At 39.2% G+C, this 26,787-nt stretch overlaps 2 protein-coding genes across 3 annotated transcripts in view; one reads left to right on the plus strand and one right to left on the minus strand.

Annotated features, from left to right (window-relative positions):
- dop1a (DOP1 leucine zipper like protein A) overlaps window positions 1-15,056 on the minus strand; it is a 37,589-nt gene extending 22,533 nt beyond the window's left edge. The window contains exons 1-13 of one of the 2 annotated variants that reach the window (XM_034697510.1): window positions 14,680-15,055; window positions 12,461-12,656; window positions 10,758-10,939; window positions 10,496-10,666; window positions 9,097-9,286; window positions 8,772-8,870; window positions 7,155-7,254; window positions 4,905-5,014; window positions 3,971-4,085; window positions 3,725-3,845; window positions 3,428-3,547; window positions 2,089-2,206; window positions 1,094-1,123 (exon numbers count right to left, since the gene is read on the minus strand). In XM_034697510.1, coding sequence (XP_034553401.1) covers window positions 1,094-1,123; window positions 2,089-2,206; window positions 3,428-3,547; window positions 3,725-3,845; window positions 3,971-4,085; window positions 4,905-5,014; window positions 7,155-7,254; window positions 8,772-8,870; window positions 9,097-9,286; window positions 10,496-10,666; window positions 10,758-10,939; window positions 12,461-12,598 — 1,494 coding nt within the window. In that variant the 5' untranslated portion in view covers window positions 12,599-12,656; window positions 14,680-15,055. Of the gene's footprint in view, window positions 1-1,093; window positions 1,124-2,088; window positions 2,207-3,427; window positions 3,548-3,724; window positions 3,846-3,970; window positions 4,086-4,904; window positions 5,015-7,154; window positions 7,255-8,771; window positions 8,871-9,096; window positions 9,287-10,495; window positions 10,667-10,757; window positions 10,940-12,460; window positions 12,657-14,679 lie in introns of both variants that reach the window. The other variant, XM_034697511.1, reaches the window with a different exon arrangement.
- A 3,597-nt stretch (window positions 15,057-18,653) lies between these two features.
- The window catches only part of ube3d (ubiquitin protein ligase E3D), a 37,558-nt gene continuing 29,424 nt past the window's right edge, over window positions 18,654-26,787 (plus strand). The window contains exons 1-4 of the mRNA XM_034698680.1: window positions 18,654-18,771; window positions 18,890-18,993; window positions 24,410-24,621; window positions 25,154-25,244. Of these exons, the coding sequence (XP_034554571.1) occupies window positions 18,902-18,993; window positions 24,410-24,621; window positions 25,154-25,244 (395 nt within the window). The 5' untranslated portion in view covers window positions 18,654-18,771; window positions 18,890-18,901. The remainder of the gene's footprint in view (window positions 18,772-18,889; window positions 18,994-24,409; window positions 24,622-25,153; window positions 25,245-26,787) is intronic.

Here is a 26,787-nt window from a genome sequence, read left to right on the forward strand (position 1 = left end):
CATTCTTTTTAGTCTTATTAAATACACTATCCTTATATATATATATATCCTTATTATCCTGAAGAATAATCATGTATCTTATTCCCTGTGTGGGGAAATAGGGAAACAGTTTACACCTTTAACAGTGAATTAATTTGATAGTTCTAATCAGTATTTCACATCAGATATCATACCCACATATTGATTCAATTTGTTGTAGTTTCAAAGAAGAGTTCCAATTTTTTTTTGCAATTGCAGAAATTGTTTCATGGTAAGAGTGACTTTGAGGAGATCAAATCTAAATGCTGAATAATCAGAGAAAAGAACCATCTGCCCCCATCGAATTCAGACCACAGTGAGTATTTCAAAGGCCACAGGATGATTAGGTTTAAATTTAGTTGCGGTGTAAACAAATTTTATCTAATCTCTCTGATCTTCAATATTGTTTTATTTTGTATTTACTACATATGTAATGAAGTCGTTTTTTCCTTGAAAAAAAAAAAGCAGGATTTGCATTTTTTTAATCCAGTGGAATTATCTAACCTTGATTTAACCTTCATCCATAAATAAACTGGAGCTCCTGACTATAATGTGCACAACCTCATTTCCTTTAAATGTGGTATCATGACCTCTTGCACTTAAAGTGTCGTGATGGATGTGATGATTTTTGTGTCTCTTTTATGCAAATATTTTGACTTCAAAGAAACACTTTTCTACAAAACAAATCAGGAACAAAAACAAAAAACATAAAATGAGCATTATATCATTACAACAGTCATATTTATAACAAATATGTGAGCAATGCTTTAGCATGTAGCTGCATGCATGCTAAACAGAAAACACATACACACTGGGCAGAGATTTCATTTTCACAAGATCCACACCAAACAGCCAGGGTCAGTTTTCACCATGTGATGAGTGTTAGAATCCCACTTCTTCTGTTGGATCTTTGTTTACATTAAGATATGACGTCAGTCAGTCATACTGAAATGATCACTCAAAGCAGAGCAGGAACAAAGATGGCTGGGGGATGTTGGCAGGACATTGCAGAAATGTTATCGTAGCCTCAGTGAAGCAGGGTGAGGTGAAAAAGCAGGAAAGAGCAGTACTTTACCTGGCAGATTACCCTCATGCTTCTAGTAGGCTTCAAGGAGAAAGAGCAGATAGTTTGAACAGACAAGAGCAAGCAGAGCACAGGCCACACCACACTTGTTTCGCAGAATCTCTCACACACACACACGCACGCACGCACGCACGCACGCACGCACGCACGCACGCACGCACGCACGCACGCACGCACGCACTTTGCTCCTCTCTCTCACCAGCCTACAGAACACAAGGTTCTCTTTCTCTCGCTCTTTCAAAAACACACAAACACTCAAACAGGGTAATAAAGGAGTGAAGGATTTCCAAACTGCACAGATTGGAAATACTTTGTAGAAAAGCCTATTTCTAAGAGGATGCAAACAAAGTTATTGGCAGACAAAAAGGCATTTTTGAACCTATGAAGAGATTTCACACAGACTACAGACACAGGAGAGATGGGAGATACACACGCTCATCTCCCAAGTGCGGCATCTCAGAACTGGTTTCAAAAATGGAGTTGATCAACAAATCTATCAACATGGGAGCAAAACTGCGTAAATTCATAGGGGTTCTTGTAGTAGACACACAGGATTTTAAAAAAACGAGGAGGGAGTGAGAAACAGAATGTGATGGATGGGTCCGTTCAGGGACTGGAGATAAGAGGCCGTGGATTTTTGGCAGCAAGAAAGAAATAGAAGCTGAGGAGCATTAAGGAAAAGAAAAGGAAAGAAGAGAGAAAATAGGGAGAAAGACTTAACAATAAGAGGGAGGGAAAGGGAGAGAAAAATCAAGAATAAATAGAAAATTACCTTAAAAAATCAAATATAGAGAAAGAATAGCATGACAGCGGGACAAAGGAAGTAATGAAAACTCAGAAAAGGTAAGTGTCTAAAATTGAAAGAAAGTGTGTGGTGGAGTTGAGTAATTACAGGAAATGGAAATAGGAAAATGTGAGGATGAGAATAAAAACAAAAGAACAGACAGAAAAGGCAAACAGAAGCTTAAAAACTACAAGAGTCTCACCAGTGAAACAATATCCAGCAGGAAATCCACCAGCTGACAGAATTCCACCAATGACAGCTCAGGAGTATCGAAGCTCCCAGCATGCTGTGGTGCACGTGTGCTGCTGTGAACCGTCCTCCTGTAACAGAGGCATGATGACTCTGGGTTAGGTATGCAGAGTAAAGGTTACCTTCAGTGTAGGGATGTCAACAATTAATCAAGTATTGATTAATTGATTGTTAAGAACTTACTCTAACGCATTTTTTGTTTGGATTTTCTATCACGTGGAACAAACATCATGTGGTCTCATATTTGGTTGAGCTATCAGGGAGGTGTTTGAAGTTTAAAGCATGTTTTGATGTGAATCAGCTGACTGAAGGTGTTGCTCACAGCGGAGACGCTCAGCTGGGGTCTGCGGCTGAGTGACAGGTCTCCACGAGCGCTTTTTTTCTCTGCCGCCGGACTGATTATGACCCGGTTGCGCTCCTGGCTGACACCTGACCACGTTCACATGCTTATTTTTCTCAATAAGAACGAGTAGACAGAAAACTGGACTCTGTGAGTCTGAAATGTGTTTCTGTTCAGTTCACTTGTTGAAGTCTGAGCCTTCACTTTTATGACTGTATGTCTGCAGAGATTATGAGCCTGCTCCACATGTTGATATTCAGCATGTTTAATGTTTTGAACATCTCAATATGATCCATAGATATTCAATACTGTCAGTTATAAACTTTGTGTCGTGAAGGAAAGTTTGATTCGTGGGAAAAATTGCATTTGGCATTATTTTTGACGCGGAAAATGTTTACTTTTTTTTATGATTAATCAATAATTGATTGTTAACATTCCAAAGATCAATCACGGAAAATACTGGACATTTGCATCCCTACTTCAGTGATGATCACACAACTGTGAGGGGATCCACTTTGCTCTGCAGTGGAAGTAATGAAAGTGGAATGGCAAGCGGAAGGTTGTACATCAGCAGCATCTTTTGTATTCTTTGTAGAGATCAAATTCTCAACTCAACTCAACCTTATTTATAAAGTACTTTAAAACAACCACAGCTGGAACAAAGTGCTGTACATAAATCGACAAACAACGCAGGCATAAAAACAATTAAAACACAGGATAATAAAACAATAAAAACAATAAAACAATAAATAAAAACAAGCCATAAAACACTAAAACAGGAGCAGAGTCTCAGGGTTGAAAAATTCTACCTTGAAGATTGATAATAACCTCAAATCAGCTTCAGTAATATCAAAGCATCTTTAATTTTCTCATATATCATCTGTTCTTTACTCTCAGCAGTATTTCTGGCAAGGCTTCGTGAAGTTGGGTGCATAAGTGATAATATACAGACCTGCAGCACTCCTCAAACCATCGAGCGATGTAGTCCCACATGTAGTATGGCTCAAACGAGTTAAACAGGAGGTTGGCTGTTTTAATCAGTTCAGCTGTTTTCTTGTTTTCTCGTAGTTTGCTAAGAAAGGAGGGAAAAAAGCAGAAACTGTTGTTGTTTTGTAGTGAAGAGAAACATCCAATTTAACGCTTGGGATTAATAATGATTCTGTTTCTTTATCAAAGATAGCACATGTTTTGGTCATTTACTCAACTGAGTTAGAAATGAAAGACTGTCACTGTCACTCCTTTGACTGACCTGCTGAGGTGTGTGTGGTCTTTACTAAAGGGACTCTGGTTTTGGAGGTCCAACTCTGTCCTGCACTGCGTGTATAGAGTTCTGAACACTTCGATCAAAACATCTTCCAAGATTGCTGGACCTGAAGAATGAGACATACGTACAGTGAATTTTCATATTTTAGTATGAAAGGCTGAGTTGTGTGTAATACATCCTCATTTCCACATTTACAACACTAACTAGTCTTCACATTAAAATACTGCTTACCCAGCTCGGGTTTGTCCAGCAAACTAATGAGGATGCGGAAAGGCTTAAGGTCATGCATGAGGATGCTTTCTTCTTCTCCACCTCGGGCCTTGCCTTGCAGAATCCCCACCATGGCCTAAAAGAAGTGCGAACACACAGACCGACACTTTGATAACAGCAGAGATCAAAACACATCTAAACTCCAGAGCCACTTTTGACACAGTGGAGGGCACATTTTTTAACCATTTCAAAGATTTAGTATTGAGGCCCCTTTGATTTCTGTTCTTTCTGTATGTGTTTCACGCTTCGTCTGCCACATAATAGGCTGAAGCCAGGAACAGACGGTCTCTGAAGTATAAAGCTTCTCCCAGAGGAGGGAGGTCCAATAACTAACTCAGAGCAGATGGCAGAGCAGGCAACAAAAAAACAAACCCAAAAAAAACAAAAACAAAAAATATAAAACACGGAATAACAAAACCTCCCCCTGGTTGTTCTGTGTGTCCTGTGTTCCTTCCCCTGGAGTACCAGGACACACGTAAGGAGGGTAAAGGCTGTTTTGAGCTGGAAAGTACAGATTACACAACTGTGTGCGTGCGTGCGTGCGTGCGTGCGTGCGTGCGTGCGTGCGTGCGTGCGTGCGTGCGTGCGTGCGTGCGTGCGTGCGTGCGTGCGTGCGTGCGTGCGTGTGTGTGTGTGTGTGTGAAAACTAGGAGCCATCTTCACAAGGATGGGATTTGGGAATGGGAGAAGAGAGCCGGACATTTATTCAAACCCTGGGGAAGGTGGGAGGTGTAGGTAGGAGCATGAGAGGGAAGTTTTCAACAAACACACACTTCCCTCATCCCACACTGAGACATATTGGCTCTTGGGCAACATCTGATTTTTGGAGGGAAATGTCACTAATACTCGTAACACATTTTCATCCACTACTTTCCAAATTAGCTTAAAGGCTCACCTGGACCAGCATGTCTTTAGAGAAGGTGTTAAAGTACTGGCTAGCATGCTCCTCTGGGTTGCTCTGGCGTGTGCTGCGGGGTCCTATCATCACCCCATTGTTGTCAAAGCCTTCAAAAGACAAAAACATGCAGTCATAATCACATGATAACTCAGATCTACATCCTGGAAGAAGCTAAGAATGTATCCAGAGGGCAGCTAACAGAGCTATTGTGTTTACAAAGTATCAGTGTCCTGCAGTTGATCCTTTTCTCTTCTTCACTTTGAAGCTGATGCAGCTGATGCAAGACCCACTCTGTTTGTGGTCAAATGGAACAAGAAGAAGAAAGTCTTTGGCTGCTTCACTTCCCTTTTTCTTGCTGGTAATTTAGAAATCTGGCATGACCTAATGTTGCATTTAATGTCAGTTCTGGAGAGGAGAGTTAGCTTAACACATTCAGTAACCATTCTAAGCCATGCATACACTTACCATCATGTTCATCCGCAGTGAGCAGCAAAAAGGAAAAGGTAAATTAAGACAATGAACACAACAGATACAGGTGTGATCCAAAGAATAATAATAATAAAACAGGAAACAGTGACAAAGCACACAACTGCCTAATACTGATGTATAACTTAAAACTGACGAGCTGAAACAAAAGGTTTGTGCATTGAAGTCAGTATCTAAAACAACTAAATAATAAACATTTAAAAAGGTACAGTGTGTCATAGTAGGCTTGTTAAAAATAGGATATAATATTCAGGAGTATGTTTAGGTAATGTATAATCACATGAAGATACAAATCTTTTGGTTCTTGGTAACTTAAATCAAGGGTGCTTTCACATTAGGTAGGATTGTTTCTAAGGCTTTCACAGTGAGGGATTTCTCCCTGAGCATTTTGGAGTCATTGTGAAGTCATATTGCAGCCCACTTCCTTTATCAAGAATGGTTGCGGTCACATTCTCAACAGACCGTGCTCAAGTACACATGAACCATGCTCGAGGACCACTTCTGACATCCTGGTGCCCATTAAGGGTGAGCGGATCGATCCCAAAATATCAATACTACAGCTACTATGCCTCGTTTTTGAAGATTGATTCTAGCGTCAATAGGATTGATACCAGTTTCAGTTTCTCTCTTCTAGGTTTTATCCATTTCATCAAAGAGTAGATCTGTCTGTGCAAACAACACTCTGTTCTCTTGAAGACACTTAGTGTTTGCACTCTTTGCTTCTCTACTGCTGCTGTCCTGTGTGCTCAAACAACCAACAAACACATCACGCATTGCATACAAGCCACAGTGCGCACCCTGACTATTGGTGCCAATCAGACATGCATTGCATGCCGTGATGGCTGAAAGAAAGAGGAGCATCTTGTGGAGGTATTTTACAGCTGTCACTGAAAATGTAGCAAACTGTGACGTGTGTAGGAAGGCTGTTCACTACTGTGGTAACACCACCAATCAGTTCAAACATATAAAAACCATGACAAAGAGAAGTCTGAGTCTCAAGAGAAAGGAAAGGAGGAGGAGGGAAACGCTTCAGGCAGAGTATTTGTTGCTTGTCTTTAAAAACTGTTCTGTGTTTTAACATGCATGTAATACATCAAAGTACAGAAGATACTTTTAATGATAGAAAGTATCAGTATCCATTTCAGCGATTCTGGCCCTGTATTACTTGGTATTGGATCAAAACCAAAATTTGTGGTATCGCACACCCCTAATGCCCATGTCCGGTAAGATTGTGTTCACCAGACTTGTGGGTCAAGAGTATTTGACCCTTATATTTGCATAGTAGCACAGCACGGTCAAACTAGAAAGGGCCATACAGCGGTTGGAAGATAAAGAAGAAGAAGAAGAGCGCTTGTCGTGGGCAAAAATAATTTGTAGTGATAAAAGTTTTTATAGTAAAAACTTGACAAATAGAGGATCATTCTTATCATGTCTGATTGTGCATTACAGTCCTCTAAGGCCAACAACACTTCTGCAACTTCACCACTGGGAGGGGTGAGTAAATATGGCCAATAGATATCACTTTATATCTCCATTTCTACAAACTATACCTTTAAATCCACTCAACAGTGAAAAGTTGTAGTATGAGAGAGCTGACAAGAGTAAGTTGAAAAAGATCCCTTTCTCTACTGTGGATAAAGTTTCCCTAAATTAACAATATTTTAAAAATTCCATTGAGTGGGAACCCTAATGTGTTTGAATCACAGTACTTTGTGTGTGTGTGTGTGTGTGTGTGTGTGTGTGTGTGTGTGAGTTTCGCACCCAGCAGCCAGGCGTAGAGTCTGCGGTTGAGGGACATGTCTCTTCTCAGAACCACATGCAAAGCTGCCGACAGGATCCGGATCATGTCAGGGCGAGTCGCCTGAACAGAAAAGAACATTTGTGACTGTTTCTCTCTGTCACAATCACACTCATACACACATGTTAAGACATTCAAACACAAGTACACATCTCAGATGTTAGAAAAGAGCAGACTCTAAGGGTCTCATCTATAAACATTGTGTACGCACTAGGGATGTCAACAATTAATCGAGTATCCATTAATTGATTGTTAAGAACTTACTCAAACACGTTTTTCTGTTTGGATTTTCTATCACATGGAACAAACATCATGTGGTCTCATATTTAGTTCATCTATCAGGGAGGTGTTTGAAGTTTAAAGCATGTTTGGATGTGATCAGCTGACTGAAGGTGTTGCTCACAGCAGAGATGCTCAGCTGGGGGCTGCGGCTGAGTGACAGGTCTCCACGAGCGCCTTTTTTCTCTGCCGCCAGACTGATTCTGACCCGGTTGCTCTCCCGGCTGAGGACTGACCACGTTCACATGCTTATTTCTCTCAATAAGAACAAGTAGATCGAAAACTGGGCACTGAGTCTGAAATATGTTTCTGTTCAGTTCCCTTGATGAAGTCTGAGCCTTCACTTTATGACTGTAGAGATTATGAGCCTGCTCCAGACGTTGATATTCAGCACGTTTAATGTTTTGAACACCTCAATATGATCTGTAGATATTCAATACTGCATTGACCATCTATAGACCATGTAATGTAGGCGTGTAGAGGGCAGAATATGAGGCTGAACCATGTTCTCATATACCCAGGTGGATCATGATTTATGAAGAGAACAATGCGTTAAAGTGTGCGTGTGCACGGTTTTATAAATCAGAATTTTTTTTGCTGCAAGCCATTCCTCGTTTGTTTGGCGTACATACACATGGAGTCAGTATTCTTCGCTCTGTTTTATAAATGAGACCCCAGGCCCTGACAGGTCCAGAAATGTTACGTTCAGTATTGAACAAGTAGTGAGCATGAGTTACCATGGCTGCTCCAGTCACAAATTCCTCATCATGCACGTGCAAATTTACAAGAGGAAGAAACACACACACACATGCATGCATGCATGTGAAATACTCATAACATATCATTAAAAATACTTATAATCATAGCTTTTATAAAAAAAAAGCCTAATAAAGCAATCCATATAAAATAATTTAGTTTAATCCAACAGTAACAGTTCACATACATAGGGCACCAAAGTGACATGACATAGTGTCCAGTATAATCAGCTGAATCTGCTCCACTCACCACAGAGCACAGTGCAACCAAGTGGGCACCACACTGCTCATTCTGTTTTAGACAGCTGGTGTTTTCCTTTTGTTGTATACACAAAACTAAGCAGTCCTCCAATAGTTTAGTTCATTGAGGTGGAGTTAGCTACAGCTGTTTCAAAGTGATTTCAATAGTCACTTTATCACAGCACAACACATTATGTATGCCTTCACTATGTGTAACATCCCTGCTACATATATTTCAACCATAGGATGCACACATTATTATTAAGATGCATTTAAGCAAGACTTGAGACACACAGCGTTTCATACCTGGCTCATATGGAAGGGGAAACAGAAGAGGATAAGATCCAGGGTGCATCTCTGCACCAACACACTGGAGTCCTGGACTGAGGTACTGACCGCCTCCACCTGGTGAGAACAGAAGCACACTTTGATTTAACAGGCGGATGTATTCACGAAAAAGTAGAGCATAAGACAACAGTCTATTCTGTTTTGTGACTCTCCTCGCATTCTGGGTTCGAGTCAGATTGGTACCATCTGACTTTGGTTATGATGATTCTAATTTAATGTTATTGATGTTTAAACGTCCAAATGAAGGCGAGGGGTGTTTGTAATGCAGAGTGCTGTAATGTACCATGAGTTCAATGTCACTGCCCATGACATAGAGCTGGTCCTCCATGGACAGCCTGCGATTGAGGTGCAGCAGAACAAAAGACACCCCAGGGAGACGTACAGCAGGGCTGGTCAGGATGCTGCCCCACAAGGCACTGTAGAAGGCCGACTGCTCCACTGCTGCAGCCACCTTCTCCAACAGGGTGTTAGTCCTATGAAAACACAGAGAGGACACAGTGAACCTGCTAGGGAACCACTAGCTTCAGGCAGCAGGAACAACTAAACATTGATGAATAAGATCTACTGTTTTTAGTTTACAGGTAAATTCTGTTTCTGAGTTCTCCTTCCCAGTTCTAACATCATTTAACAGCACACAGCACTCTCTTCTAATTACTGGTAGTTGATTTGGTAGAACAAAACAAAAGCACCAACAAGAAAGAGTAGGGATGGATGGGCACAGAGACAGAGACATTATCCAATAATACTCAGCCTTCTCTGAACAGATCACTCTCTGACGTGCATGAAATCATTTGGATCTCACTCTGAAAGCTTTTATTTGCAGTTTCCATTAAATAAGCAACATTTCTTGCCAGCGCCTAGGAATAGTACCTAACTCATATTATAACAGCTCAGGCTCAGTTGGAACAGATGGGACATTATAGTGATCAAAGCTGACAGGACAGGAGATATTGTACAATTCAAGATGTCCTCTTTGTGGATTCTGAGTTATTGAAAATGCAAATGAGACACAGAAACAAAGAATAAATATAAACTACGACAACGCTGACGACAACAAAGATAAAGAGAGATGGCGTCAATGACCTCTACAAAGGTCTTTTCAATGACAGACACTTCAATGCAATGCCAGTAAAAGCACAGGTGATATTAATAGCAGTAATGGAATCTGGCATCTTACTGGGACAATAATGCAGCCACCGTCAACGTGTTCAGCCAATTTTGCTTTCCCATCTTATACATTTCAAAGGTTGGCCATAAAGAATGTCTAATGGTTCAGCTCCTCTCTCTGTTGATGATGCCACAGTTGCCTATCCTGTAACCGTAGCGCCCTCTAGGGTCTGTGAGCGTTAACATCAAGAACTAATGAGAGTTTCACAGTTAACCCAAGTTTTTCAACCAATTCAGATCTACACGTACAAATACTATTTGAATAGATAACAGGGATACAGAAAACTTCCTGGTATAAAACAATAACCATCTTTCAGAAACCACAAGGCTTTTTCTAAGAAACCATTTTGAAATTGGACCATTAGCCCTGCAATGACTCATTTGTATCTCATGTATCATTCATATAATCTAAAATCAATTTTCATCCACATTATGTTATAAACTGATTTCTCTTAATGGCTTGTTCCAGTAAATATCTTTCTTTTCTTTCTTGTCTTTTCATTCCTTTGGCTCACCTGTCGTAATACTCAGAGCCCTCCTCCAGACCAGGCAGTACCCCAGTCAGGAGCCCTTGTAGGCCTGGCTTCAGAGTCTTTCCCAGTGGTAAGTAGTAGGTCTCATAGAGCCCCAGCAGCACAGGCTTCACAGACATGGCGGCATTGGAGAGTAAAGGGAAGAGCCCAGAGCTGCAATGATGAAAAATGTATGAGATATTGAGATCTGATGCTAGCAAGAAAGCTTTCTGCTTAGGTAACTTCAGGCCAGTGGAAGTATTACCTATAAAGAAAGAGGTCTTTGGCGAGCCTCTTGGGTCCAATGATCTTGAAGATGATCTCGTAAGTCTCCAAGGCCTTGCGATGGACCCCGCTGGGCAGGGCAGGATGAAGGCATTGGGCCAGCCGCTTGCCTATCGTCAGCTTCTTTGGAACCACTTGGTATTTTGCATTGTTCTGCAAAACCTTAATTGGGATATAATGAAAAACTGGCATAAATAACAACATTGGCTTTGAACTTTTACGACACAATACAAACAAGATAAAATGACTATGGTGCTACGTCAGCTAGGGTTGCCCGATCAATTGTAATTTTCCTCCTCTGCAGTAAACGGTCTGAATTGATCACAATAAAGTGAAATGAATAAAGGGGTGATGCTTTCTCACTCAGCATGTGTAGATTATCCTCACTCCATAGAGGTCTGTGTATGGCAATTCTTTGACATCACTTTGATGCAGCCAGATGAAGATAATGTTAGCCATCACTTTCCATTACATTCATTGGAGCCAATTTAGAGGTGAAAAAAACTGCATTTTACTTTCTTTGTTGTTTTTATGAGGGACATGTTGTACACGTACTGTCACAGGGCTCACATGCACAACAAATGTACCTTTATCATGGTCAATAATATATGTGACACATGTCTATTTGTAATGTTAATGAATAAATGTGTCGCAGACAAGCGGCAACCTCTGGTAGTGAGAATTGAAGCCAATGCAGAAGTGCTTAAAACTGCAGTTTCTTGAGTGTCCGCTTGAGGCTGGCTCTGGAATTACCAGAAACCACATACACACCAATTCAAAGAAGAAGATCTTTACAGCAGAAATAAACATGTTTACAGCCTGGTTCAAAAAACGAGTGTAGTCTGGATAGATCATTTCTTGATCGGAACACACTGTACAGGGGGGTGACGTGGCAATTTCAAAGATATTAAGATTACGAGTTTTCCCTTATGAGAGGCACAGCTGACTTGACTGACAGACGGGAACACTGTAGCTTTTAGCGAGGAGGCTCAAGGCCCGCCTCTTTACCTCACACTAGCTGGACAGCAGTTCGTTGACTTCAGTATTTCCAATATGGCTGCCACGGTGCCACCGACATCTGGCTCCAAAACAGAGCTTCAGAAACAGGTGGGTGACGTCACGAATACTACGTCCATTATTTATACAGTCTGTGGTCGCAACACCTTCGCACACCCGCTGTTCTTTGTCTTCCTGTGATCTCACTATATTTTCATGTGGGTGACAGAGGGCTTAACCCAGTGTGACAATAATAGGAGGAGATACATTCTGATGAAACATTTAAATATTTTAATTTAAGCATGCAATCCTCCACCATTACTGTTTCCTGACAGTGAAGACTCATCACTATCACCGCTCCCTCTCTCTCTTATTCTCCTCTATCCCTCTTTCCAGACCCAACTCAATTGAGGCAGATGGCTGTCTAACATGAGTCTGGTTCTGCTCGAGGTTTCTGCCTGTTAAAGGAAGTTTGTCCTCATCGCTGTAACTAGCTAAATACTGCTACGTGCAATGCTCATGGTGGATTAAGGCCTTTGTGTTGGGTCTCTGTTCATAATTTGACATAGAGTGATCTAGACCTGCTCTGTTTGTTACAGAGTCTTGAGATAACATTTGTTGTGATTTGGCGCTATACAAATAAAGATTGATAGATTGAAGTGTAAGTCCAGCTGCGGCCTGTCTTACCTTGTTGAGTTTGCCCAATGCAGAGATGAGGTCTGCCCACTCACTGGAGTACTCAAAGTTCTTGAGGGCTTTGTCCACTGCTGCCACATAGTTCCTGTACTTGGAGTCACCGAGCAGCTCCACTTCCTCTGCATTCATTCTCCTGGGTGGTTAGTATGCTAATGTAAAACACCAGGCACACATAAGTGCATCACTCCTGCAATAAAGACAACAAAATGAAGATGATTAGACATAACCACTCAGGGGTAAACTGTGCTAGCACCAAGTGTTTGTTTGTAGTGAAGAGAGCTTGCAGAATAGTAAAACAACATATTAAAAAATGACCTGCAAAATTCAAAGGACGAGTGGTTTATCTTTCACACAGTGCATGTCTTTTAAAACAAAACGTGCACTTTAAACGAGTGCTATTCAAGGCGACATACGCTGTTGCTAGTGAACAGTACCGAGGAGGAGTGATTAATATTTCACATCACAAGGCATTCAGAACGTCTTCAACATGAAATGGGATCTTGTTAACATGCAGATGTCAAGTGCATGGCACAGAGCATTACCCAGGCTGACTACTGTAAGACTTGCTTCTTCTCTTTGTATGGGGTTTTGACTTCATGTTCATTTTCTAGCACATGAGAACACCGAACAAAGGGCGGTCTTATGACCTGCAATGAATCTGTCCAGATAACACAGTAAGAGTTGGATAAAGCAGGGGTTGCCAAAGTGTGGGTCGGGAAACACAAATGGGGGTGGTGAGATGTCTTTTTAGTCCTGGACTGCATTATTATTATTTCAATAATTGCTTTAACATTAATTTATCTTATTTAATTATTTATTGACCCATTTTATTCCCTGTATTCATCTAATCTTGTTAACGCTACCTTATTTTTAACTTTTCTTTCCACTCATACTTATTTTATTAATTTTACTGTCTTGATTTTACTTTACTTTTAAGTATTTTATTTATAATCATGTCTTTTATAATTTACTATTGCTGTTGTTTTCTGTCTCTCTGTTATTCTGTGAAGCACTTTGGGCTGCATGTTTATATGTATGAAAGGTGCTACATAAATAAAGTTCATTTGAGTTGAGTCTTCCAGAATGTTTATTTGTTGAATTATCTCAAAATAGTACATTTTACCCAGTTAGTAAAAAATATCCACAGAAATAGTAGCTTAACTTGAAATAAAACCTTGAGAATAGAAAACATAATGAGTTTTCTGCCTTTCTTTTTACCAGATGACTCCTAAGTTTAGGGTTAGTTAACAGTTAATTATCTAAAGCATCAGTAGCAGCAGGTTAATTCATGACAGCACAGGAAACACAGACACATGCTCATATAGGTAGGCTAACATTCTGCAGACCAGCTAAATGAAGCCACATTAAATCACTTTGAGGGACCGGGGGGGTCGCGAGTCTTTGGTACCTATATTTTGGGCGTCTCGGGCTGAAAAGTTTGGGAACCCCAGGGATAAAGGATATTAGGTCAAACATTATTACAGTTTTATTGGACTTTTGGTTGTTTGTATAACATTTAAGAAGGGCATTAAAAGGACTAGAAATAGAAACTGCAATGGATAATATGCTGTGTGCCTTCTCACATCAGGAAATGTGGAACCAATCAGATGACAGTACAGCATCTCAGTGAGCCATCAAGCTCACTGCTGCTATCACTAATTAGCGTGATTAATCACACCTGTCACACCTGCATCACACTGTCACAACACATCAGCCTTGAGGAGAGTATATAGCACATCATGTAGAAGTGAATGGGGTCTTGTAATTTTCCACAATGTTAAAACAGTTATTCAGCAGAACGCAGTGACAGGAGCACTTGTTTTCTTGTGAATTATTCTTAAAATGTGATGTTTAGTGTGAGAACCAGCCTGTAACAGCTGTCAGTGTTGCTCCAGGATAAACACACTTGTTTATTAAGACTGTAAATGTCAACAAACAGTAACGGTTGAGCAAGTCCAGAGTACCTGTAGGGCATTTTAGCATTTTGTACAAAACAACACATGTAGAAAATAAATAATACACCACCTTCAGTTCAGGAACATTCATTAATATAATAAAAACATTTAACTTAGTGTTAACTAGTGCTTCAGAGAGGACCAGCTACCGTTCAGCTAACAGCTACAGACACAAGCTAGGTGAGGTGACATCAGCTAACGTCAGCTACAGGACTCTGAACAACCTCACAATGTAAACATGATAGAAATACTCACCGGTATCAGATATAGGCCACCAATGTCATTCAATCATGTGTCGGATTCACCAGGTAACAACGACTGACAGCGTGAATAAAGAGAGCAGCAGCTAGCTAACGTTGGTCGGTTACTTAAATGATGGAGATGCAGGGCCTGGCTCCGATGACACCTTTACATTTCAGTCACGTCCCTTTACAAGAACACTCTGGAAGCAGACAATGTATAATTACTCCCTACATATTCTCATTTGTCTAGTATTGTCCTGCTGAGTGTAAATAAACCCTGATGAGCGTCAGTGGCTTCAAAGCGATCCGATTGACAGCTCCCAGGCTGCACTGCAGATCGGCAGCACGTCCAACCACAGCGTCCCTTACACCGAGCTGCAGGCGCAGCACAGACGTGAGGGGAGTTTCAGGAAGTTGAACTACCAAATATGGCCCGTGGGCTGGCATAACGTGGTGACGTAATGTCCGCTTTGCTCGGCTCTTCCGCGTGTACGTCTTCCGCCTCTGAGATCTGTGAAGTAACCTTCACACACAGCGAACAATACCGGAAGTAATGTTTTTTTGTGTGTGTGTTTGTTTGTTTGTTTTATTAAACATTTCTTGCAAAGGTACAAATGTAAGAAAACACAACACACAATCTGGTTACATTCTGTATAGAAAGGGAAACAGCTGCCATGACAATAATTATTGATGTACATAATTTTGAAACATTGAACTCAACTCAACTCAACACAACTTTATTTATGTAGCACCTTTCATACATAAAAACATGCAGACCAAAGTGCTTCACAGAATAACAGAGACAGAAAACAACAGCAATGATAAAATTATAAAAGGCATGATTATAAATAAAATACTTAAAAATAAAATAAAATAAGATCAATACAGTAAAATTAATAATAAATATTGATTAATAGAACAAGTAATAGTGGAAAGAAAATTTTAAGATAAGGTAGCATTAACTAGATCAGATATCAGAGATCGTGATATCGGAAGTAATGTGTTTTCTTTTCTTCAAAAACAAGTTGATCTTTTCAAACAAACTTTCACTTGTACCGCTCCAACTATAGTCCAAAGTGCACCAGTTAGACTTTTTATTAGCACCAAACGTGTTGAGATTATACCACGCCTGTTTTAGCCTTATTGTTACCTGTATGTTCTTTGGTTTCACTTATGGTCAGGCTATATAGTTTATGTTCAGATTTTGTATGAGCCAACTTGCAGCATAAGGTTTCTGGTGTGGCCATTTGTATCTGTTCCACAGTGTAGATGAGTAGGATGACTCTCCTGACTTACAGCACCTGTTCTGTATGTCTGCCAGATGAAATAAAACTTGCAAAGTCACACTCATCTTTTAATCCTAGTCTATTCAAAACACACCTTTATAAAAAGGGGTTTTATTTAGACAGTTTTTAGTAGGCTATCTTTTAACCTGGTCTTATGTAAAAAGTTAGCTGACACTAATTTTTATCTCTGTATTTGTAGCTGTACATGTCAACTCCATAATATCTATAATTTTATTTTATTTCTTTGAATTGCTGTTCTTTCAATGTTTTATGTAAAGCACTTTGTAAACTTCATTTGGAAAAGGTGCTTTACAAATAAAGCTATGGCATTGACGCTGCTGATAATGATGATGATGATAATTATGACAACAATGACAAATACAAAGATGCTGATTGTTATTATTACTGCATCACCTTCTTTCAACATCTTAAATGGTTTGTCAGCAAAATGCTGAACTGTATAAATTCCACCATTACTAATTGCACATTCAAACACTGTAAGGTTAAAATGATTACAATAAACAATATTAAGACTCTTTGATGCTAGCAGTCTATCCCTTTGTTTTCCGCCACTCTGTCTGAGTCTGAGAATATCCTGATTACCAACTTGGTAAAGTGTGCAAATGTACTTGAACACAAATCTACAGTGTACCAAATACCAATTGATCTGAATCAACCCTTTCATATTCACACAAGTAAGCACATTACCGGCTTTGAACGGCCCTGCAATCTTCTCTAATCTTGTGGCATTGAGTCAAAATCTTTTCACAGGGCTTTTATGGTAGTTTTGCTGACATGGTGCATATTATAACTGAGTATAAAAGAGTTTTAAAGTATGTTCTTCAAAAGAAAGGGAATCACACAGAAGCCCTACAAGGTCATGATTAAATACATTTTTTAATTTCTCTGTTTTCTCAAGATAACTAGTTAATTTCACTTGTTTTCTCAAGATCGCAACTTATTTTTCTCGTTATCTCAAGATAACAAGCTTTGTTTCTGGAGAGAATGAGAAAAATAGAAAGAGAAAACTGAGAAAATAAAATGTATTTAATCATGTCCTTTTAGTGCTTCCATACTAGCAAAAAAGGAGCAAATTCATAGACATGACCAAGTAACTTCAGGTTATAGGAAAGGCCTGTTATCAGTTTCTTTAATCATTTTGTTTTTACACAAACATTGTTTAGAAAACGTTGCCTCAGTAAAGAACAAAAGGACAATTAGTTACAAGACATTTATCTTACAGGTTGAAGATCAAAAACTCAAAAACGAGTTTTGTTCTCTGGATAAAATGAGATAAGTGATCCCATTAACATGAGAAAAATAAGTTGAGATCTAGAGATAACAAGCTTTGTTTTCTTGAGATAACGACAAAATTAACTTATTTATTTAATCATGTCCTTTTTGGGCTTAGTCTTAGTATGATGACTTCAAATTATAAAGGTAATTTCTAAGGTTGATACTTGTTCTCACTGAAGACCCTAAAAAACATGTCTGAGCTAGACTTCAGCTTGCTATAATTCAAAAGGTGAGTGTGTCATTCTTTTGATACAATAAAACAGATTTCCAATCAAATGTTAAACTGATGTGTGCCCTTATAGGGTAGCGGATGCAAACAGACTAAATAAACTCATTCGTAAGGCCAGTGATGTTGTCAGGTGGAGCTTGACTCTCTGATGGTGGTGACAGAAAGGAGGGCTCTGTCAAAGCTCCACAGCATCATGGACAAAATCCACCACCCTCTCTATAACGTGCTGCTGAGTCACAGGAGCACATTCAGCGCAAGACTGATCCCCCCTAAATGCACCACAGAACACCACAGGAAGTCATTCCTGCCTGTGGCCATCAGACTATACAACTCCTCCCTCTGATGACTGAACTATATTCTATACAATAATGTACAATACACTGTGCAACATACCTGCCACTTCAACATCCTGTATATAATACCTTCATTCCAAGCGCTTTTGTATATAACAAACCGTAACTATTCTCTGTTTCTGTATAAACATATTATTAATCCAATTTATATTATTTTATTTGTATCTATATCTTATTTTATTACTTCTTTCTATTAAAGCTGCTGTTGGTAGGAATGGTGTAAAAAACGTTAGTTTTTTTCTGCTGGGTTTGTAGAAAAGGTCATAATACCCATCTGTACTCAACGGTAAGTGAAATAATTTGAGACTATTGCGAAATCTCTGCGTTTTCCAATGCCTTTGTATCAATCAATGTTATTATTAGGCCCCTACTACGTCCTCCGACTGGTTATGAGTCCGGCACTATCATTACTGCACACACCGATCTGTGTTGGGGGGCTAAGAGGAAATCTGGTTGGGAGGGGCAGTGTTGACATTCAAAGTCCCTCTCTCTGAAAAGATGTTGACTCCATGACTACCAACAGCAGCTTTAATATTTTGACTTTTTCATACTGTGTATAAGAGCATTCTGTAACAACTGCATTTCCCCCAGGATAAATAAAGTATTTCTGATTCTGATAATGTAAACAGCAGACGGGATATTGTCTATTAAAGTCATAGACTGTAAAAAATATTATATTAAAAAAAAATTAAAAAATAAAAAAATATAAAAAATATAAAAAATATTATATTAATATAAAATTAAAGTACAGTACATAGGCTTATTTACAAAATAATGTAATTATCACATCATCTAAAAAAAAAAAAAAATCTAACTACATGTCAGAAAAGGATGGTTTAACCTTTTATTTTGAAATTCCATACCGGATGCGTTTGTCTTACTTTACATACTTGACATCGACTGTTCTATCCACGCTGCAGAACAGCAACAACAGATAGGGTGTACGAAATGAAAAATAGTACTGCTTTTATGTTGTTTTTTATTTGCCTGTAGTAGTATTATCACAAAGCAGCACTGAGTTTTAATGAAAGTCTGATTATTTGTATCCTGTTTGAATAGTGCGCTCTCTGAATGTCTGACCTGAAGATGCCAGCCTCAACACATGGAGTTGGAGTCTTCCTGGAGCTGAGGAAGAGGCTTCAGAGTGGACTACTTATCATAGGGTAATTATTATTACTTTAACAAAGAGACAGTCACACACACGTAGCATTATATCTTTGAGTTAGAAACGGTATATGTTAGTAAAGCTAGGTTTAAGCTTATAGCATTAGCAACTGAGCTAAATGAATGGGGACTGATGCTACAGTTCTCCAACAGAGCCAAGAAAGCAGCAAACCAATACCACTTTGAATCACGCTTTCTTTCTTTCTCGGTTCTGTGGGACACTATTTTCGATAACGCAAAGATGAGTTGTACTTGTTAAGACATAACCTGTTATCATGATCTACTTATCCATATTTCTGCCCTGAGTAAATGCTCTGCACAAAGCCAGCCTTCAAAAACAAGAAAAACATGCAAAAATGTGGGGTATATTACTTAAACTGAGCAAAATGATCTGCTAACAGAACAAGACAATTTGGATGTCAAGACTTTCCAAAACAAGTACAAATATCTAACCTCAATGAACCCAGAAATACCTTCAAATTAGTGTATTTTCACTAATAACAAGTGCATTTCTCTTGATAGAAATAAAAAAACATGAGACTTATTTTCTCAATGTGTTGAAAAAGATTCTTAAATTAAGTAAATACTAGTTCCATAATCTTGACATAATGACATGCACTAGGCATTACATTTCTTGAAACCAGCAAAGTTATACTAAAAACTAATTCACTTTTCTTGATGGAAAGACAAAAGTTCAGAATATATTTCTCATTATGTAGGATCATTTTCTGCCTTGTAATTTGGAAGAACTTATCTGAATGTAATTATTTCTGTTTGAAACAGATTGAAATGTTAAATGTTTAAATATGAAGTGTCAGTTTACAGTACTGTGCCAACTGTACTAATATACAGTAGTACATATTTTCTATTGTCTCATTGAAAATAAAACAGTGGATTACATTTGGCTGTCGTTTGTTTTAATTGTGTGAAGAGATATAATTGTGTCAAAGGCATGATTTCTTATTTCATGCTTGAAATAAGAAATAATCACTTTGAAAAAGCAGTTTTATACTTGTGAGTGTTGATGAAACAGCTTTGTAACAGTTAATATTCTAGTTTCAAGCTTGTATTACTCAATATAGGTCATAAAATCTCAGTAACAAGCTGTAATATCTTACTGAGATCATTTAGGACCAAAACACTCAAAACAAGTGAATCACTCAAACATAAAAACTGCTTAGGGAGAAAAAGTATCTTATCAGGCAAAAAATAAGCAAATTTCACCTTATCTGAGATATTCAATCTTACTCAGATTTCAGTTTCTGCAGTGTGAGACCTTACCTGATAGATGAAGAAGTTGTCCCAAGATTAGTTGAGGCATTAGTTATATGGTTATATTATGACCTTACTTCCACATAGAAGGATTAAACATCAAAAATGAAGCAACACAAGGGGAAGAAAATCTGGCACATCCAAGGTTCATTAGTATGTGTGTCAGTAATACAAAGCGGAGAATGAAAGAGGGTTACATGGAATAAGGTACTTTACACTGTACACACCCCGTTAGTGCTTTCCCCAGTAATGATATTGAACGTACCACCTGTCTTCCTCCACCCTCATTCTCAAATTGAATGCGTTTACTGTTTCCCTCAACCACAAGTTATATGTGGGTACAGAGTCCATTTTTCACAATCACCACTCCACACAAACATCCATTTCTTAAACCAGTTGGAAAAATACAAGAAGCTTGTTGCTGTAAAGAGCAGATAAAGTTTTTTGAAAGCCTTAAAGAAACAGTGAAGGGTGTTTTTCAAACATGTTTACAGTTTCCTGCATAAGACTAATCAATCAATCTTTATTAATGTAGCGCCAAATCACAACAAACATTATCTCAAGACGCTTTTACAAACAGAGCAGGTCTAAACCAATCTATGTTAAATTATTAACAAAGACCCAACATCAAGACAGGATAAGACTCAGTCTTATCTCATCTTAATCCACCAGGAGCAGAGCGCTTTGCAGCATTTAATAAGGAAAAACTTCCTTTAACAGGCAGAAACCTCAAACAGAACCAGACTCATGTTAGACAGCCATCTGCCTTGACCTATCAATCAATCAATCTTTATTTGTATAGCGCCAAATCACAACAAACGTTATCTCAAGACACTTTTTACAAACAGAGCAGGTCTAGACCACTCTATATCGAATTATCAACAAAGACCACAGTATTTAGCTAGTCATAATGGCAAGGAAAAACTTCCTTTTAACAGGCAGAAACCTTGAGCAGAACCAGACTCATGTTCCACAGCCATCTGCTGTTGAGTTGGGGTTGGAAAGAGGGATAGAGGAGATTAAGAGAGAGAGAGCGATGATAGTGATGAGTAGTACAGTAGTAGTAGTAGTAGCACCTGAAGTCCAGCACGTCTTTAGCAGCTGGAGTCAGGAACGTCCACAGCAGCAGGCCGTCTACGGAAGCTGACAATAGCTCCATGTCTTTAAGTTCCTCTGAGTCGCTGCCAAAGACGGCCTGCTGCTGTAGACGTGCCAGACTCCAGCAGCTACAACTACTACTATCCGTCTCACAACTATCATCCCTCACTCTCACTTCATCTCCTCTATCCCTCTTTCCAACCCCAACTGGGTCAAGGCAGATGGCTGTCTAACATAAGTCTGGTTCTGCTCGAGGTTTCTGCCTGTTAAAGGAAGTTTTTTGTCACCGCTGTAACTAGTTTGGTGTAACTAGCGAGGTGCAATGCTCATGGTGGATTAAGATGAGATCTGATCCCATCTTAATCCACCAGGAGTAGAGCACTTTGCAGCATTTAGTAAGGAGAAATTTCCTTACAGCCATCTGCCTCGACCGAGTTGGGGTTGGATAGAGGAGATGAAAAGAGAGAGAGATGATAGTGTGGAGACAGATACTTAATATAATGTGTTAAATTGTCTCTAGTAGGGTCCTTAAAGATACGTCAGCCTTTTCTTTTTTGCACACAGTGAGCAGAGTAAAATACAACACTGACATGGAAGTTCATATATCTTTATTAGTGTATGGTATATTTTGTTGGTTGCAATCACCTGCTATGTCTTAATTCGACTTTGAATGCAGGATTTGTCTCTATCGTGTGATATTCCTATTTTAGCTTTAGTTACCAGTTGAAATGCTTCCTACACTTTGGATGTTTATAGATCTTGTAGTACTTGTGTCCTTTGCTATATGCCTTGATTACAAGTTGCTGTTGAGCCAGATCAATGTTTTTCATGCTATTCTCACTTTGTTAACTAGGCGTATAATGCACAGTGGCAAAGGCAGGGCTAGACCATCTTTACTCAGGCAATTTAATGTAGTTCCCCCCATCATCACTAGATGGAGCTAATGAGATTTCAGAGGCGGTCAGTTGAGCCCTGCTCCCCTCAAAGCAAAGAATTCCAGTGGAGAGGTGAGTGTGTACCAAACTGCTCAGTGTGGAAAAATCGTATTATATCCAACAGCATTTCCTGAACTAGATGAGGGGCTAGTATTCCTTTGAAGATGCAGAAAGCTTTGGTTCAGCATTTTTCTACCCCCAAAAAAGAGGAAAAAAACAGAAGCCGCTATCCACTCACATTACACCAGCACACTGTCTGTTTCCAGTTCCTCAAGAGAAAAGGTCGAACATTCATTAAAAGAGAAAGTCTTGCCAGAGGAGGTGCTTAGCCTGCATGCAGCTTTGTGTTGTTAAAACGATGCTTCTTTCGGCTAGTCAGTCATAATTCAGGACTTCCTTTAGCTGAGGCAGCAGCACTCTGCAGGAGGTACAGGGGCTGTTTTCAATGCAGCAGTGTTAGCTATCAGTTTTTTTTAACTTCAGTAGAAGTGCCACAGGACTCATATTATCACAGAGGAGAATCCACCAAGAGTAATTCACAGCATTATATGATCTGTGCTGTGCTGTGCAGATGAATATGTGTTTATAAATGATACGTTGTAATTTATGTATACAGTCCATACAGTCTCATGTTCTGCATTAAAGACTGAAATGAGAGCTTTGCTAATTGAAATCTTCCTGAATCAATATTTGTATGATTTGTTCTTAGCATGTTTTGCTGATATTAGCATTTTGCTCACTTATTACACTTTAAAGGTGACATATCACGCTTTTTTCATCAACATATATTGGTCTAAGAGGTCCCCAAAACATGTCTTTAAAGTTTATCCTCAAAAAAACACTTTGAAATCAGATTTTGGCATGCCTGAAAAAAATGGCTGAATATACACGGCTGCTCAGAGATCACGTTACTTCAACCCTCTGAATCTGATCCAGAATCTGATCCTGATGGAGAGGCGCCTACAGTAGGACCTTTCTGAACCATTGGTCACAGATTTAGTGTTTCTTGTTGTTTTATTTATCAGTATGTCGGCGTGTGTCTTGGTACACAGCTACGAACATGTAGCTATGTGGCTATGCTAACTAGCGCTAGCACTTATCTATGATAAATAAAAATCATCCACTAGATCTTCAAATCTGCAGACGTGGGGAGTAAAACCGACCTCTGTGTTTATTAAGACAGCCTACAACTAGCATGCCTCCCTCCTAAGCTCCTTGTTGGCACACATGTGTGCAGGGAATGAAAAACTGAGAAGTTGAATTGTATTTTATACAGTCTATGGGCTGAACAAGCTCCGAGCTCTGACTCTGTGACAGACCGGATATTGTTACGTAACAAAAACACGGAAGTCTGAAACGGCTGGTTTCAGCACACATTTACAGAAAGGTGGAGAAATCAGAACAGGGGCAGAATGGATTTTTTTCATTCTCGGGGGGTTTGTAGACATGCCAGGGAAACATATTTCAGGTAGAGAACCATTAAAAAGTCAATTTTGCATGATATGTCACCTTTAAGTAGTGTTTTAACATTGGCTGTAATAGATCTTACATCCTCAGTTGGAAGGTCATAATACATTTATTTGAAAAAATGATTGTTTAAAGTGGTTATGAATATGCTCCTGAATATTCTTGACTCTGGAGTCACTTTTTGGTTACCCAATAACCTTAAAGTTATATTTTTGGGCATTTTTGCCTTTAATGGACAGGACAGCTGAAGAGAGACAGGAAATGTGGGGAGTAGAGAGAGGGGGAGGACATGCAGCAAATGGTCGAGGCTCAAATCGGACCAGCAACCTCTGCAACGAGGGCTATAGCCTCTGTATATCGGTGCGCGCTTAGACCTCTAGGCCAACGGCGCCCAGTTACCCAATAACCTTGAGGTGACAACATGACTGTTATAGAATAGGTGTTTTTTTCCTGTTTCAAGTCAATTTCCTAAGCTAATAGATGCCTGACTCAAGTTTAATATTTGCTGCACAGACATGACAGGTGTTGTTCTTCCATCATATTCTCAGAAATAAAACAAAGAAGGCTAGTTTATTTTCTTTCTCTATCTCTCTGCTTCTTCACGCCTGTGTAATATAAGCATCTTCTTGCATCTGCTTTCCAGAAAAGATGTCGCAAAAAGCTCCGCAGATGTGGTCGTGACCGGTGGAGATTCTATTCTCCACATCCAGACTCCCAGGGGCGAGCTGAGCTTGAAATTGCCGGCAGGAGTCACCTTCCAGCAGGGATCCTGCATTCCCACACCCGCGGGAGAGTCCTGTGGAGAGGAGCTGCATATCAGGCTGCGAATAAGTGTCGGAGGAAGCACAGATGAAGGTAATGTTGAGGACAACTATGGAAACACATTCAGGCACGTGCAACCTCCCTCTGCTTTGCTTGCCTCCTCTGTGCCAAGATGAGAACAAAGTCTTTTGGTTGCTATTTAGAGCTCGCTTTTCTATTTTGAATTAATTGGATTGAGTCACTTTGTCATCAGAGACCGTAAAGGTGTAAATCTTGCTCTTGGGATCTTTGGCTGCCCAAAGGCAACTGTCATCACAGTCATGAGAATACTCCCGTTTGATCTGATCTCATACCATCGAAGGTGCGCCCCAGAGTCATTGCATAATATCCACAAACTCCATCTTTCGACTTTCCCTGACATTTTTTATGTGCCTTCTGGCAAAAGAGGAAGTTACAGCTAAGGACACTTATCGTCAAATCCAATCAAAATCAGATTGATTGCCCGCTCTGTGGCCAAGCCTCCTTTGCCACCCAGTATTTGATCGATTCTCTTCTCTGTAGCACAAGGTTACCACTCTTTCACAAAATCTGACTCATTTATTTGTTTGCCTTCGGCCTTTCACAGACGTCTCCGACAGCGTGATCGAGACACTCCGGGCGAAAGAGACTTATTGTTTCTGCTGCCAAAACTGCATGACCCGTCTGCTGGAGGACAGGTGAGGAGTCGACACAAGAGGAGTACCACTGGAAATGGGTTTTTATTTACACCCTTCCTCCTCCGATAGAGGAGCAGGTGTTTATTGTTGGTTTGACCGACCGGTAGGAGTGACAGTCAGGGAGAGGAAAATTGATGGACTGAGCTTGGGCTGAGTCCACAGCTGTCAGCCTGACTGGGTTAGAGTTATAGAGCTGGTGTGACGTAAAGGTCTGTTCTGCCCATTAAAAAACAATTCCTTCTTACCTTGAGGTGGCTTGGCTGGACAGTGTTATTGTTCTTATTGCCTTTAGCTTGTAGCTTTCTCTGGTCAGCAATGTGACATGCTGAAAATTGCAATAGCTGCATTACCCAGACCCTGTGGCCTCTGGCTATGTTTCTCAGCAAATACCAGCTATGAGTTGCCAAACACATCCTTTTTCACTTTCAACAAGGGCAGAGGAAAGTACAGGACAGGGAAAGTGCTGGAAGCAGGTTAAAACTTAGAAATTGAAGATCATTGTGCCTTATTATGCTTTGTAAGAGTATGTTCCAGTTTACAAAATATTCATGCAACCATCGAATGAAACCAGAAAAAAACTCTGAAAGTGTCTTTGTATAGCTTAAACACATTGCATACTAAGTGCTTTACTGTAATGAATAAAGTCAGTATTATAGAAAAACTACACTTACTAAAAATAACATTTATTATGAGTCAAATGACTACATGTGATCCCCTGGAAGTGATGATATTCACCACCAGACTGTAGATCCTCTGAGCTTTATAATAATAATAATAATAATAATAATAATAATAATAATAATAATAATAATAATAATAATAACTTTATTTATATAGCACCTTTAAAAACAAATGTTTACAAAGTGCTTTGAGAAACAAAGCATGGTTTGAATAACAAAGTGAACCTTTAGACAGACAGGGAGGAGGAATTTTAACAAAACAGAATACAACGTGAGGTTAAAAAGAATACACGTCAATTAAACAGAATGAAGTGTGACAATAGACCAACACATAATTGTTAAAGAGGATTTTTAAGGGTAAATAAATAAAATAGATAAATAAAAATAAATAAATAAAATGGGTAAGTAAATAAAAGCATTAAAGGGACAATAAGAGAGGTTTTCAGAATAAGAGGACTACATCACATCGGGAAAATTAGAAAAAGTGAAAAGGATAAATTAGGAACATTAAAATAATAAATGAAAAAAAGAAGATTTTTTTTTTTTAAACAATAAGTAATCAAATAAATATCAAATACAATTTAAAACTATTCATTATTTGGATAAAAGCTCAAATAATAATAAAATAAAGGTAAAAGCGGTTAGAAGGATGAAGTCACATAAAAGCAAGTCTGTAAAAATGGGTTTTAAGAAGAGATTTAAAAGATGTCACTGACTCTGCGTGCCTATCTATCTATCTATCTATCTATCTATCTATCTATCTATCTATCTATCTATCTATCTATCTATCTATCTATCTATCTATCTATCTATCTATCTATCTGTCTATAAGGTCTTTCTTTCTGTGCATTTTTATATTCAGC

This window comes from Notolabrus celidotus, chromosome 12 (genome assembly GCF_009762535.1).
Source record: "Notolabrus celidotus isolate fNotCel1 chromosome 12, fNotCel1.pri, whole genome shotgun sequence".
NCBI classification, from domain to species: domain Eukaryota; kingdom Metazoa; phylum Chordata; class Actinopteri; order Labriformes; family Labridae; genus Notolabrus; species Notolabrus celidotus.